General features: G+C 43.4%; 1 protein-coding gene across 2 annotated transcripts in view; it reads right to left on the minus strand.

Moving 5' to 3' along the window:
- Positions 1-13992: 13992 nt before the first annotated feature.
- Positions 13993-14633, minus strand: part of Cwc27 (CWC27 spliceosome associated cyclophilin) — a 185440-nt gene continuing 184799 nt past the window's right edge. The window contains exon 14 of one of the 2 annotated variants that reach the window (XM_036207404.1): positions 13993-14522. In XM_036207404.1, the coding sequence (XP_036063297.1) occupies positions 14360-14522 (163 nt within the window). In that variant the 3' untranslated portion in view covers positions 13993-14359. The remainder of the gene's footprint in view (positions 14523-14633) is intronic. The other variant, XM_036207405.1, reaches the window with a different exon arrangement.

A 14633-nucleotide genomic window follows, 5' to 3' on the forward strand; every position in this document is an offset into this window, starting at 1 on the left:
TTGGAGCGGTTTTTTATTTTTTTAAACCTAAGGATTCTGGATGAGGTTTTGGGCAAACAGGAAGAACAACTTCAGTATGTGAAGTGGGCAGTCACTGGGCTCTGTGTGGAGAGACCATGTTGCTGCAGATTGGAGTGAGGGAGCATGAGCTTGCCTGCAGTGATTTTCATCTGACAGCCAACTGTGACACCTATCTGGGCCTCCAGGGTCAGTCCTGAAGGGGTCCTCACTTGCTCCAGTGCCTCTCAGTCTCCGGGAGGCCATCTGTGCTGTCTACTTGGTTAGTTAGTAGAACACCTTTGCACAGCCTTGGAGTGGTCAAGGTGTAGGAAAGGACCAGCGGCCTGGGGATGTTTAGGTCCAAAAGGCAGAACAGATATCTCTCAACAATACGGCCCCTGCCACAGGCCCCCTGCGCGCTTATTTCAACCACATCAAGGCTTTCCCCACAATCTTCTATTTTCTTTCCCTTTTCCTTTCTCTTATAAAACAAAGGTCCCGGGGTTACCAGCACAGTAAGTGCTCTGGCTGTCAGATGCCTTGGCAGAGAACAGCCTTTTATCTGCTTTTTGATCGGTGGTGTTGAGTCTCCGGCCTTTAAATCTTTTGAACTCTTATCCATTGTTCCAAACAAGCTGCTGCTGATTCTACAGCCCCATGTTCTCTCTTGCTTGTATTACTTTGGCTCCAATTTGATGTCCTTGTTCTCTCCTGGGCTAACAGGGTGAGGTGTGGGACAAAGGGGTTCAGAAGCCATCAGCAGCAGCTGGATGCTCTGTGATCTGTTGGAAGCACATTGTGACTGTTATCAAAATAACAGGATAACTGGCTAATTTATGTGGTTCGGGAAGGACAATCCAGTTCCAAAGCACAGAAGGAACAAACTGGGGGCTATTCTCAGCACGGTTTCCAGCCTGGGGTCATCAGGATGGTCCAAGAACCTTTTGAGATTGGGGTCCCCAGTTTGGGTGCCAGCCACCTGCTTCTCCCCTCCACCCCCAGCTAAAGCTCCCCTGTGATTCTGCACCAGCCAGGCAGCATTTCTGGCTTATGGCCTTGGTTACCTAATATCAGGCACAGCATTTGGCTTAGGCAACGCAGTGCCTCTCCTGGGATGGAGCTGCTGATAAGAACGGCCCAGGTCCTGAGAAACACTTGGCCCCACTTGCCACAATTCTGGCTTTGCTGCCGTGGGTGACCTTGGGATTTGACCGGGAGTTGAAGGGATCTTCAAAGAGGACCCAGGTTTCTGATCTCCTGAGTGACCAGGAGGGAAAAGGCACTGAAGGCTCAGGAAAGAGCTGGGGCTCAAGTCTATGAACGAAGGGGCAAGGGATTAGACCCAGGGGACAGCTGCACAACTCTTGATTCAAAGCTTATTTAGCCCACAAAATGAGGGGCTGTAAAGTCCTTCCAGGAGTACAGAACCCAGCCTGAGCTAGGTATGCTAACACTTCCAACTGCGAGGAAACCCTAACGATAACCATTACTAAACACTAACTAGAACTTGTGGCCAGCACTTACCAAGCTCCGTCTCCCTTGGGCAGAGTTAGTCTCTACACACCCTTGATCCTGTGGGGGTAACAAATATGTCCAGTTTCCAGATGAGGGAACACAGAGTTTAGGTAGACCATTGAGGTATCCAAGCCAGTTGGTGGCAACAGACAGAACCTGAACTGTTAATTTTATTTTTATTTCCCTTTGGTTTTTATTCATTTATATTTTTGCTGGGCTGGTGGGCGAATGACCCAGGGGCATCATCGTCAGACAAGCACTTCACCCCTTCGGATTTATTTAACTAATTTTGTTGTGTGTACCTGTGAAATCCAGAAAGGGGTAGAATACAAGTTGAGGAACTGGGGTGGTGGCGGTGACAACAGCTGGGGGGAATGAATAACAATAATACTAAAAAAAAAACGCTGAGAGCAATTAGTCCCCAAACCACATCTTACATACACAAAGTTGCTCACGGACTGAGGGCTTCACATGTCTATGACATTCTAACACCACCCCGAGAGGGTGACATCGGGGCATAATAAAACAAAGTGGGGGAGTGAGAGGGTGGCTATTAAAATCACATTTTACCAACGAACTATTCCTAACTCTCCAGAATATTTCAAAGGAAGCCAGTGCTCACTGTCAGGATGGCTTCTCACTTTAGCGGTGTCTGGGAAGTGTCTACCAGCTGGTTTTGCGGAGACAGGCAATGACTTGCAGAGCTTGTTGTCCTTGTAACGCCAGCTTGAGGGTTCAGTAAGGAAGAGTAAAGGAAATGACAAAGCACCCTTTGGGGGAATGATGACAGAAACCTGCCTAGGAAAATAATCACACCTTGGGGACCCTGGAGGATCTGTAAACACTACCCATTACTCACCAGTTGTAAGATCTCCCAGCATTAATCCACCTTGGCAGAGAGAAGGACATTACCAAATGACTACATTGCCTGCTGGCTTCTCACAGACTCCTGGCTGGAAAAGCAAATGAGTATCCACTTTGGAAGATGGAATTGTTTCCCGAAGAGTCCATCTCACAGAGGCTCTGCAGGCGAATCAACCAGGATTTGATTTTTTTATTATTATTATTATTTTGGTTGAACCATTTCAACAAATCCTGGAGCATATGAGTTCTGTGGTGGAAGAAGTTTTCTTAAGGTTTAACTAGACACATGTTGGGTCTGTGGCCACCAAGTCATTTTCTCACTCTGTAGTAATTTTAAAAGGTGATGGGAATGCCGGAACTTGCCTCTCTTAACATGGGCCCAGAAGGGTGAGAACTTGCTGGGTTCTTGAAAGTTTGAGCATCTATAGAGTAAGTACTTTATCCTCAGTATGGAGAGTGAAAAGGAGAACAAAATGAAACATTTCCTCCTCTCTTGTTGTGAGGGGGTTAAAGAATGAAAGGCAAAGAGGGCAGGTGTTCAGAAGACTTCTTTGGCTAGTAGACTTTGGAAATGGCTTCCTCGTTTCTACATGGTTCTTGATGGGATTGTTGAGAAACAGAAAACTCTGTTACTAACGAACAAGCCCGGGAGATGTTGACTATTTGGGATATTCAAGGAGTTAGTGTATCCTCCTAACCTATAACTAGCACTTGACACAGAGTGTGTTTGCTCAGGAGAGGAGACACTTCCACACACATGGGGCACACAGAGAGGGCTCCTCCTGGGCACTACAGGCAGATGATGGACCTTATCAGGATGTTTCCAAGGAGAGAGTGATACACCAGGCCATAGGTTGTGGAGACCGGAGACTATTACCAGCCTGCAGAAGAGGCATATTCACTAGTCATATTCCACAGGGCTGGGGAGAATGTCTTTGTTTCTTATTTTGTTGGGTAGCCATTGGTTGGCAAGCTTGGCCAAATCTTGTGACCTCTTGAGAGACACCCACATGTGATTGCAGCTGCTCTGCTTTAAGACAACAAAAGTCATGACCAACCTGGAGGAAACAGCCACACAACATAAGAGAAACAGATGAAGAAAACACAGACAAGATGGGGCACGTTCATGGTATGATCATAGACGGTCCTTTGTGTATATGTTATGGTTGTTAGCCTGGTGTTTTTGTGAGACTCCTAACAGTGGGAGTGGGTGCTTCTCTGACTCTTTTGCCTGCTCTTGGGACTCTTTTCCTCCCATTGGTTTACCTTGTTCAGCCTTGATATGAAGGCTTTTGCCTTGTCTTATTGTATCTTGTTTTGTCCTGTTTGGCTGTTGTGTTTTGGAGACTTGCTCTTTTCTGAAGAAGAATGGAGGGGGAATGGATCTAGGGGAGAGGGGAGGTGGTATAGGGAGCAAGTAGATGTGGAGGAAGGGGAAACCTGGGAAAAAACACTAGCAGAACTGAAGGGTAAGAAATAGTATATCGTTTAGTTGTAGAAGAATCAAGTGGGACATAGAAGACTTGACAAACACTGTAACAACAACCATTATAGCAATAGCAAAGTGCGCACACATGTCAAGTGCATGGAAGGCTTTCTCCAGCAGAGATCCTATGTTAGGGGACAAGGCAAGAACTTGATAAGAATGCAAAATAGTGTCCTTGAGAAATAAAACTCAAATCTACACACACACACACACACACACACACCAAAAAAAAAAAAAAAAAAAAAGAGTTACCTTTCCCAGAGCCAAGTGTCAGAGGCTGTGGTGGGGATCCTGGTCACTGAAGGCTCTGGAGTTGCAGTCTAGTCTGAATTTCCAGGACTTTTTTTTAAAAAAAGAATACTGAGCCTCTGCAGGTAAGATAGAGACAGACCAGGCCAAGCAGGGCCCATCTGCTGAACACTGGCTCTAAGGCCATGTTGTTGCAGGGACAAAAATCTAGTTCCTCAGAAAACTAGAGAGGAAGAGAGCTCACAAGCAAACAGTGGGACAGACATTGTTAAACTGCAGATTGAGTAAAGGCTTTTCCCAAACAATATAGTACATTCTTAGAATTCTGATGCATTAGAATAAAGTGTCTTGGGAATGGTGCCCTTTTCCAGTTTCTACAAAGTCATTGTATGGGCTGGCCATTTCCCTCAAGGGGAAAAAAAAAAAGCACATAAGACTCAAAGGCCATTCTCTGTGATCAATCACACCAGGGTAGTAGAATCAACTAAGTAACTAAAGAACCATCTATGAAGGGCTTGCTCTTATCACTGTTGGGTTCAGATCAAGGTGGTGAACATTAACCTACTTATATAGACGATAAGAAGATCAACGGAAATGAATCTTCCTGTTTTGATTTGTTTCAGGACACAAGACCTTTATGTTGTGAAAATTCCCAAGGGTTCTCTTTCACAGGCCTCTCTTGCCAGCTCTCCCTCTGTCCTGGGTCCCCTCTTAGCCCCCTTAACCCCCCCTCCCGGGTGGGGCATGATGCATTAGCTGTTGTTGCTAGTAGGAACTTGAAAGAGGTTGCAGTACACAGAAGTGGGAAATAATCATCACTCAGATCAAAAGGAATTGGCTTGTGTTTGAGATGTCTGGTATATTTAAAAAACAATGAAGTGAGTTAAACACAGATTTGACTTTCCATTTTGCCACTTCATTGGCTTTTTAAATAAAAAGTCTCCCAATGTTTTCTTCTCCTACAGCCTTGGGAAAAAGAAGTCTGGAGAAATAAATTGATACCAGGACAAATGAAACCATGGTTATCAAGGAGAAAACAATCCAGTCCTTTTTCTTGTAGTTTGTTCCGCCAAAAGGGCACCTAAGAGAACACTCTAATCTTGGTGTTAGGGCGAGGACATTCCATCGATTAGCTTTCTGAAAGAGCAGCTCGCTATCTGCTAAATCTAGTTCTTCTAATAGCATGGCTAAGGGAAGCATATATGAAACACCTGAATCACTCATTGTTTTGGAGAAACCAACTGGTGTTCCATTTGGTAAATGAGTGACTCGCTCAGCCTTGGAATACCCGGAAAGACTTATCAACTAATCATTAACTACACCCCCCACCATGCACCAACAGTGTTCGTGAGGGGGTAGTAGTGCTGGGACCAGAGAACAGACAAGGGTCCTACTCATCTTCTTAGTTTCTCAGGCTGATTCCATCAGACTTCCTGCAGTTTCTATGGAAAATTCTGCCCTCAAAGGACATAGTGAATTTGCCTAAGAGCTCATTTCATAAAGGACTCTTTAAGGTCACGTGATTCTTAGGTGAGAAAAGACATGCAATCAATTTTTTACAGTTTGAGAGTCTCATATCCATGTTAGGTATTTCTCACATTCTTTATTTTCTGCCTTAGGGCAGCATTTGCTCAGGACTGATCTTTAGCAAAGTGAAAAACAAAACCAAGCATGAGAATTAGTTGGGGGAGCTTAATAAATACACACACACACACACACACACACACACACACACACACACACACAGGACAAAACAAAACAAAAACCTAACCAACCAAACAAACAAAACCAACAGGCCCCTGGACCCCTACCCAGACCAGTGGACTTGTCATTTCAGAAACTGATGATGACAGGATTCCTGAGCCCTTCATCTCTTCAGGATGATTCTGCATCACAGAATACATTTTAGCTCTTGCAAATTCTGTGTTCTTCTAGGGTGTTGGTAGGGTATTGGGGGCATGGTTGGGGGGAATAGTGCACAAACCTTGCACAGAGGGAGCTTAGCCTCTCTGAAAGGCCTTTTCTCTTGTTATTTTGCTGTTGTTTTGGGGGACTGGGGCTTGAACCTAGGGTATTGCATGTGTGAGACAACGCTCTACCGTACCATTGAGCTGTATTTCTAACTATGGAAAAAATTGTTTTGCTTTTTTTTTTTTCTCCTTTGAACAAGCAAGTATTTGGAGAAAAATCTCAGTGTGTTTCTAAAGGGCACCCAACTGGCTGTGTGGGCCGATAGGCTTGGAGTTGAAAATGCTGGAAGCCGCACATGTACAAAACCACGAATTCCATAAATACTCAGGATGCTTTTTAGTAAGGGAGAGCACACACCCTGTGTTAGCTTTCCCTCACTGTGACGAATACCTGAGATGAATCAATTGGAGAGCGGGAACATTGCTTTTGGAGCATGATTTTAGGCGTTTTGATCCACGGTCACTTGGCTACATTGTTGTGGGGCATGGTAACAAAACATATCATTATGGGAGCACAGAGGTTGCTAACCTCAAGGAGGTCAGGAAGAGAAAAGAGAGATAATATCCCTTCAAGGGCATTCCCTCCATGACGTAACTGCCGTCCACTAGGTCTATGCCCTTAACTTTCATCACCTTTATTAGCATCCTAGGCTAGGAACTAAGCTATAAACAGATAGGCCTTTGGGGGACATTTGAGATTTAAACTGTAGCACCCTTTCCTGGAACCACCACCGTGTTGACTCTAATAAATCGGAATCCATGACTATGTCGAAGGAGCAGCTTGATTCTTATCAAATAAGATTTGAAAATTAAAAAAATATTCTGTGAAATATCTACCTCAACCAAGGCTTGTGATCTCCAAAGCTTTGCAAATCAGACCTTTAAATAACATAAGCAACCACTTGCACTCAGCCTATAATGCCTGGCTGTCTGCAGGCTTTTCTTTCTCTCCTTCTTTTTCTTGAGACAGGGTTTCTCTGTGTCAAACAGTCCTGGATGTCCTGGAACCGATTTGTGGACCAGGCTGGCCTCAGACTCACAGAGACCTGTCTGCATACGCCAAACAGGCTTTTTAAATGCTAATCTGTCAAATCAAATAGAAATATGTGCAGTTTCTCATAATCTTACTGCATCTAATTATGGTTTATGTTTCTTAGCTTGCATTTACAAACTACACGAAAGCAAATGCCATTAAATGCTGTTTACACTTTTCACTGGTTATGCCCACCTGAGAGTGTGAACCTAGCATTCTTGATCCCTTCGTGAAATAGACCTTGAAAAGGAAATCAATTTCGGGAGCACTCGACTAATGAGTGCTAATGACCCTAAAGTTGAAGTATCTTCACCCTCCATGCCTGGCAGTGGCCTCTGAATGGAGGCCTTGGGGGAGGGGTCTTTTGGGGATTCCCTCTTGGTTCACTCCTGTGGCCAGACTGCCAGCAGCTGCTTTCCCAGGCTCCGTGGTCTCCAGCCTTGGGGTGATGTGCATTTCACGCCCTTGTCTAGCCCATCACGACTTCCTGTTCTCTTTCCGTAATGCTTTTCAGATCCGCTCCTTCCTGTGGCCTTCTCCACAATCCGGTGCAGGCTTTAATTGCCTCGCACGCACCTGCACTCTCCTAAGATCCTCCTTCCTGTCTACAACTGCCCTCCCACTGCTGCCTTTGTTCTTGTCACACACAGCATCATTTCCATCGCACACCTCTGGCAGCGGCTTCCAGTTGCATCCGGGCCAGGCCCAGGTCTTCTGCTCCCAAATCCCCCCTCACTGCCCAGACCATCTATCTCCTTTACAGCTGGACCTCACTCCCGCCAAGTAATGTCCTGACAGTGTCTGTACAATGCTACAACATTTGGCTAATCCAGTCAACTCTGTCAAATCTTCAGTTAATCATCTGGATGTTTTGTCTACAAGACGCCAAACATCTGGATTGACTGAAGGAATTCACTACAGTGATGGAGGTTGGTTTTTTTTATTAAAAAGTGGAATTGACCAGATGTTTTGGCATTACATGGACACAGCATTGTCCCTAACATTTATCTTAATAGTCCGTCTGCACAACCTTTCCTCCACCTGGAACGAGACCTGTCTCCTCAAGGTCATGTTTTCCTTTCCTTTCAGATTATGGTCAAAATTCCCTGTCATGAAGTAGTTCTAGGCTAATCTCACTCACCCCATCTCTTGGTCCCTTCTGGCATTCACTTCACTTTTACATATATAATTACTTTCAATTGAACTCCTGTTTATATATTATAAGTTCTACCAGAAAGACACCTTAGTTCAGTTAGTGAGAGACTCAGTAAACTGGTGACCCAGGGCAGAAGCTCTGGGCCGAGTCTGATAGTCCAGCTCCTTTGTTCACAGTGTGACACTGATAGATTACTTAGCTTCACTAAGGCCCAAATCTTTTCGTGATTTGGAAAACAGAGATAAGATAGAGATGAACACTTCATATGGTTGTTTAGAAGAACCAAATGAGTTAGCACACAATGCTTAGAAGAGGATCTGGTATATAAAGTTGAGCATTCCTTAAGCACTGGCATTACTCATGACAGTCTTCACTTGTGAAAGCGGTTTTCTTGCCTGTATTTTCTTAGGCTATGACAGGGCCTTGGTGGAAGGTCAGACGGATGTTGTTTCCATCCGAGAGAAGGGAAACTGGGAGATTATTTATACATTGTTGGAGCAGGCCCTGAGCTGAGGTTATATCCTTCTGCATTTTTGTCATAAACACAACCTCTCTTCATGAAGTGATATTGAACTGTGAGCATGTAATAAATTCATATTGGTCCTCAAGGGTTCTTTCTGGGATGTAGTGGTTTATCTGTCAATTTAACAAATATTTATTAGATTATCTACTCTCTGATAGGTTCTGAACACTGAGATACTAGTAAAAAAAAAGTTGACAAAAATACTTATTTTAATGAACTGAGTGCAAAAAAAAAGAGAAACCTTTTTTTAAAAATATATTTATTTATTTTTATGTGTATGGATGTTTTACCTGCATATATGTATTTATGCTATGTACATGCCTGGTACTGGTGGAGGCCAGAAGAGGGCGTTGGATCTGCTGGGGTTGGAGTTACAGTTATGAGCCAACATGTGGGTTCTGAGAACTGAACCCAGCAAGTGCTCTTGCCTGTACCATCTCTGCAGCTACAGTAAATAGCTAACACTCAATTCCCTCACCTGTAAATGACGAGCAAGTTCTGACCTCATAAGACTGTGTGTGAAAATGAAACAAGGTAATTGGGCAAAGTGCTTTGGTTCATAGTATCTATCATGGACTGCAAACGAACAGGCAGATTGAGACTGAATGTGTGGAATGGAGAGGGCTGTGGTTCCAAAGAAGGATTGTGACTGTGGAAATCTCTGAGGCATCATTTGAACAAAGGCCCGAAGGAGCCAAGGGATGCATCATCAGGATGTCAGGGGAAACACTGTTTGAGACAGCAGGAGCAGCCACTACCAAGACCCTGGGATGGAGCAGACACAGCTTGTTTGATGAGCAGCCGGCAGGGAGAGTGAGTGGGGAAGGTGGTGAAGGAGGAGGCCAGAGAGACTGGGGAGCAGGATGGCAGCTGCACCACACACCACCGTGGGCCTGGACTTTTACTAAATTATATAGGGTGTAATAGAATATGACACTCTCACAGGCTTCAAAAATGTTCACTGACTGCCATGATAATAAGCTACAGGGACACGGGTGAATGCAAGGGGGACTAGATATGGCCCTCTTTTAGGAGTCCACGTGGACATTGATGGGGATCTTTCGCTTGAGTGATAAGTGTGGGAAACAGTCATATTCTGGGTCTGTTTTGAAGGGAGAATCCACGGACTATCGTAACAGCTTGAGTGTGCAAGGTAAAGACAGGGACTCAGGTTATGTGGCCTGGACAACTAGGAAGCTGGCATTGCCAGTGCCGAGATGGGAGAACTGTCATGAAGCAAGGCTGGCAATGGCAGCTATGTTCAACTTTGGATGGGTCAGGTTTGAAACACACATTTCCTATGTAATGGACTCAAACCCTACACATCGCACATCCCTTCTGTAAGTTCAAGAATCACTTGCTGGATTCTTCGGCTGGTTGGGAAATACCACTAATTCTTAATCAGTTTATTCATTTTGCACCCATAATACAATATTATAATGAAATTTTTAGACTAGAGGAAAAATGTCCATGCCTCTCACCCCACATAAACCATTTGCCCCTAATTGAAAATTCAACATTTTATACATATCACATGGGAAAGAGAAGGAAGCCTGCAGATTATAAGTTCACTATAACAGTTAAGAACCAGCTACAAGGCCTGTATATTAAGGGGGGTGATAACATTTTCTCTATGTGGGACCCTTCATTTCTAGTGTATGTTTATTGAAGTATGTGAATATCCTGATATAATCACAACCTACGTTAAGCACAGGAAATAGATTCACAAGCCACTCGGGTGTTTCCTAATTTCAAAATTATCTCGATCGTTTAAAAAAAAAGTGATAGCAGTTTAGATATAAGGACCACATTTGGCATTATGAGGATGAGAAAAATAATAATTTTCTAAAGGCAAAAAAATATCTTTTTCTCCTTAACTGGTGCTGTGAAGAAAGTCTCCAGAAGATATTTCAGCTGATCAAGTAACATGAATTTATACCATGAGGTAATCTTCAGGGAATAATTTCCAGCAGATGTGGGAGACAGAGAGAGCACACTTCTGCCTGCACTGCATTTAGAATCCATGTTTTTCTTTTCAGGTGGGAATCCCCGTCTTCTAACTCAACACTGCTCTTTCAAGTTAAATGATGAATTTGTATATTATCATTTAAAGTGGGTAAATCGAAGACCCATCATTCTATTTCTTACACCTCCTTTTCACCATAAGGTTTGGTTCCTTTTTGAGCGGAGCATAAGATTTACTGGAATTAAAAAAAAAAAAAAGAAAGTAGGGGAAAAAACCCAAAGAGAAGCTTTGGAAAATTTCATCAACAGAGAATCTAAAGCTACAAATCAATCGTAAAATGGTAATCGCATGAAACAGAGAAGCAGGGAGATTGTGGCTCTGGAAACGGGGTCATAATAGAGTGAGTTCTTCAGTGCCCATGCAAGAGTTAGTGTACAAAAGCATTAGCCAGAAATGAAAGCAGATGGCAAAAAGCTCTAGAACAGCAGGGCTATATCAGGGCTTGAAATGGGCCATGGTACAACACTCTGACAAATGCTGTAAATTCTTTCTGAGCTTGCTTGCCACCACATCACTGGCAATACCTCTTCACAGGGACTGGAGAGACTCAGTAACTGTGACAGAGACGTACGGGGTCTATGGGTTTGCTGAGGGGTGTGTATGTCCGGGAGGTGCTGGGGATGGTTGTGTTAATGAACATTCTTTCTACAGACCCTGTACTTCTAACATCACCCTGGTAAGGGCTGATGATGTCTTACCATTTTCCTTAGAATCTGAGTTTCATCTAGTGAGGATTTCTCCACAATGTGGTGCCTGTATCACACCTCTCCATTAAAAGCTGAACGAAGCAAAGATGGGAAAAGTACTGTGCTTACTACAGAAATGGGGTCAACCGATGAGGAACTGCTAGCTTGTTGCCTGTCACGGTGATGGTGAAGGCAGACCTACTCTTGTTTGTGAATGGCAGTGAAGAATGTCACCCCTCTTAACTTCTCCACATCGACACCTATAGACAAATTGTTCACGCTGATAAGCCCCTCAGTGGTGACTCACTTCACACCTTCCCTCTCTTCCTTGTTATCACTAAGATAAAACAGCATGTTTCTGCTGAATTCTAGCTCTATCTAACCTTTTCTACACAGGCCACACTGACACAACATGACAGGTTTATGTACCTCACACATCCGATCTTATCAGGACCCTGGCTGTGACAGCTTGATAAAGACACCCACCACCATTCACGGAATGAGTTCTAAAAACAGCAGCACACCACTCACCCCTCACACGTTTTAATGACCCCATTTATGATAGATATCCCCACTTTTAGATGCATTACTGACTACATGGCCTCAGAGGGACCACAGCTGAGGGTATGTGGCCATGCCCATTTTTATAACATTAAGAATCCCAGATGGACCTGCATTCACTTCAATTACCCTTTGAGAAAGGAAAAGTCAAGGGCTGGTTTTAGGTCTTACCTGCCACCAGCTTCACTCAAAGCGGAAGTCATAATGAGAACAAAAATGCCAATTGTTTTTTTCTCTTTCTAGCTTTTCCAGGCAAAGAACAAGAACTCTGACAGGCTGCTTTGTCTCAGGCTAATATCCCTGACCAAAACACATAAACAAAAAATAAACCCAAACTTAAAAATTAAGTGAATTTAAAGGCTATTTTTAATGTTTTCACATTTATTTTAGTTTTTTTTCTTTCCATTTATTTGGCCTAAACATTTTCCTGTGACTACAAGCATATTTTATACCAAATTTAGCTTCCTATTCTTTTTGAAAATTACTTACTTAGTTAAACTTAGTGAATTTTGTAATGGTGAAATTCCACAATCACTGCTACATTTCAGAATCTCCTGCTTCTTATAGTTGAAATAGGATGATCATCTAGCTAAACTAAGATCTTAATTTTGTCAGTATCTTTCATGGTTATCATCAGAAGGCACCAAGCAAGCTTCCAAAGGAGGGAAGCCACCAACAGCTCTACCCAGCTCTGAGACCTAGGAGCCACGACCACCAGCATGATACTGTAAACCTGAGTGCTATAGTGGTACACACCTTTGTGGTAACCAACAGCTCTCAATTGGACTCAATACCCACTCAACAAGCATGCCTAGTACTAGAAACAGAGTAACTATCCAGGGCTAATGAAGTCATGGATTTTGGAGGAAAACCCCCAACTTCCACTTTACTAAACCTGCATAATCCCTTACTATATTCTCAACTTATATTACTTATCTGCTTTACATTTTGATATATCTGGTTTTGTTTGTTCATTTTAAGATACAGTAATATAGCTCTGCTTACTTACTTTCTTACTTACTTACTTATTCATTCATTCATTCATTCATTCATTCATTTATTTATTTATTTATTTATTTCTGTCCCGAGGATTTAGTTCAGGGCCTGGTACACATTAGGCAAACGCTGCCCCTTTAGATACATTCCTGGAGTTTAGTGGTCTTTATCACTATAAAGTATTCCACAGCTTGGCTATGTAACATGTATACTCTGCTTTATGATACTTCAATGTAGGTTAGTGCCTACTCATCTCGAATAGTGTCTGAATTTTTCTTTAGAGTACAGGCCTAGTAGGATTCTAACTTTCTGGTCTGGACTATGACATTTTTAAGCTCCCTGGACACTGACAGTCTAGAGGAGGGCTGCTGCTTGTGGCTGGCAGGCAGCAAGGCAGGGACTAGGGTTTCCCCGTCCTATGTCTGCTGCCAGTGCCGCACCTGGGATCACAGCTGAAGAGCCGGCGCTTTAGGAAGAGGAAACCGATTTCATTACTTCTTCTGAAAAGACGGGGCTGGTGAAGTTTTATTAGGTGACTGAAGCTAGCTTGCTGTACAATTTTAGCAAGCAGATTTTAGAACTAAAAATAGGTAACAGAAACATCCAGTGTGAGTGATTGCATCAAGAGCTAAATTCCTGATGTGCTCTACTGGTGGTATGGGTCCTGTGCTCTTAACTGCTCCTGGTGCTGCTGCGTTGAGGTGGCCCAGCATCAGGATGTGGTGTTTGGTGAACATGGCAGCAGAGTGCTACTATCCTGAATGCATTCATAACACCCAGGCAATGGCCTGGGCAGAGAATATTAATCTGCTTGTGTGTTTCTCACAAATTAAGGCAAGAGTCCTACTGATCTGGCTATTTGTATATGTTTATGTACAAAAAGAGTCATCAATGTTAATATTTTTATTTTATAATTATTTTATTTTATATCAAAGTGTCAGAGAAGTTCCCCTTATTCTTTCTGTGAGCACTTATAAAAATCTTGATAAGAAGACTTCACACATTTCAGGGTAAAGGGACATAAACAGGCTTATACAATCTGCAGATGGTTAACATTTAAACTGGAAAGAAACGGATCTTATTTCAGATTTAGCAATATAAAAGGTCAATTAAGGACAAAAATGTATCAGTAACCAAAAGCATTTGCTTACGTCATTCCAAATTTACAAAACAAAGTATCCATTTTCTGGGCCAGAGAACAGGTTCAGACATATTTTCACACCCGTCCCTTCTGCCTCGGTCCATGGCTGTCACGAGGACACTGACTGTGGGCACGCTGCCAGCAGCTCTGCTCTCACCTCCTTTCCTTCTTCTCTCTCAGCAGCTTCTTGCTCTCCTCCCTTCTCCTTTTGTTCACTGGGTTCCGAGGGTCATAGATCTCAAATGTGTCTGAGTCCTGCATGCTCGCGTCCTTCACCTTCCTGCTTCTGTCCTCAAACTGGAGCACATGTGACATCCTGAAGAAGAGGAGAGAGGCCCAGTGAGCTCAGGCTGAGAACCCCAAGTAGAAATTTATCCCCCATTCTCACAGAGGGAACCAGGCAGCTGCGGGCACCAGGAGCGGTCGC

The sequence above is a fragment of the Onychomys torridus genome, chromosome 15 (genome assembly GCF_903995425.1).
Source record: "Onychomys torridus chromosome 15, mOncTor1.1, whole genome shotgun sequence".
Taxonomy (NCBI): domain Eukaryota; kingdom Metazoa; phylum Chordata; class Mammalia; order Rodentia; family Cricetidae; genus Onychomys; species Onychomys torridus.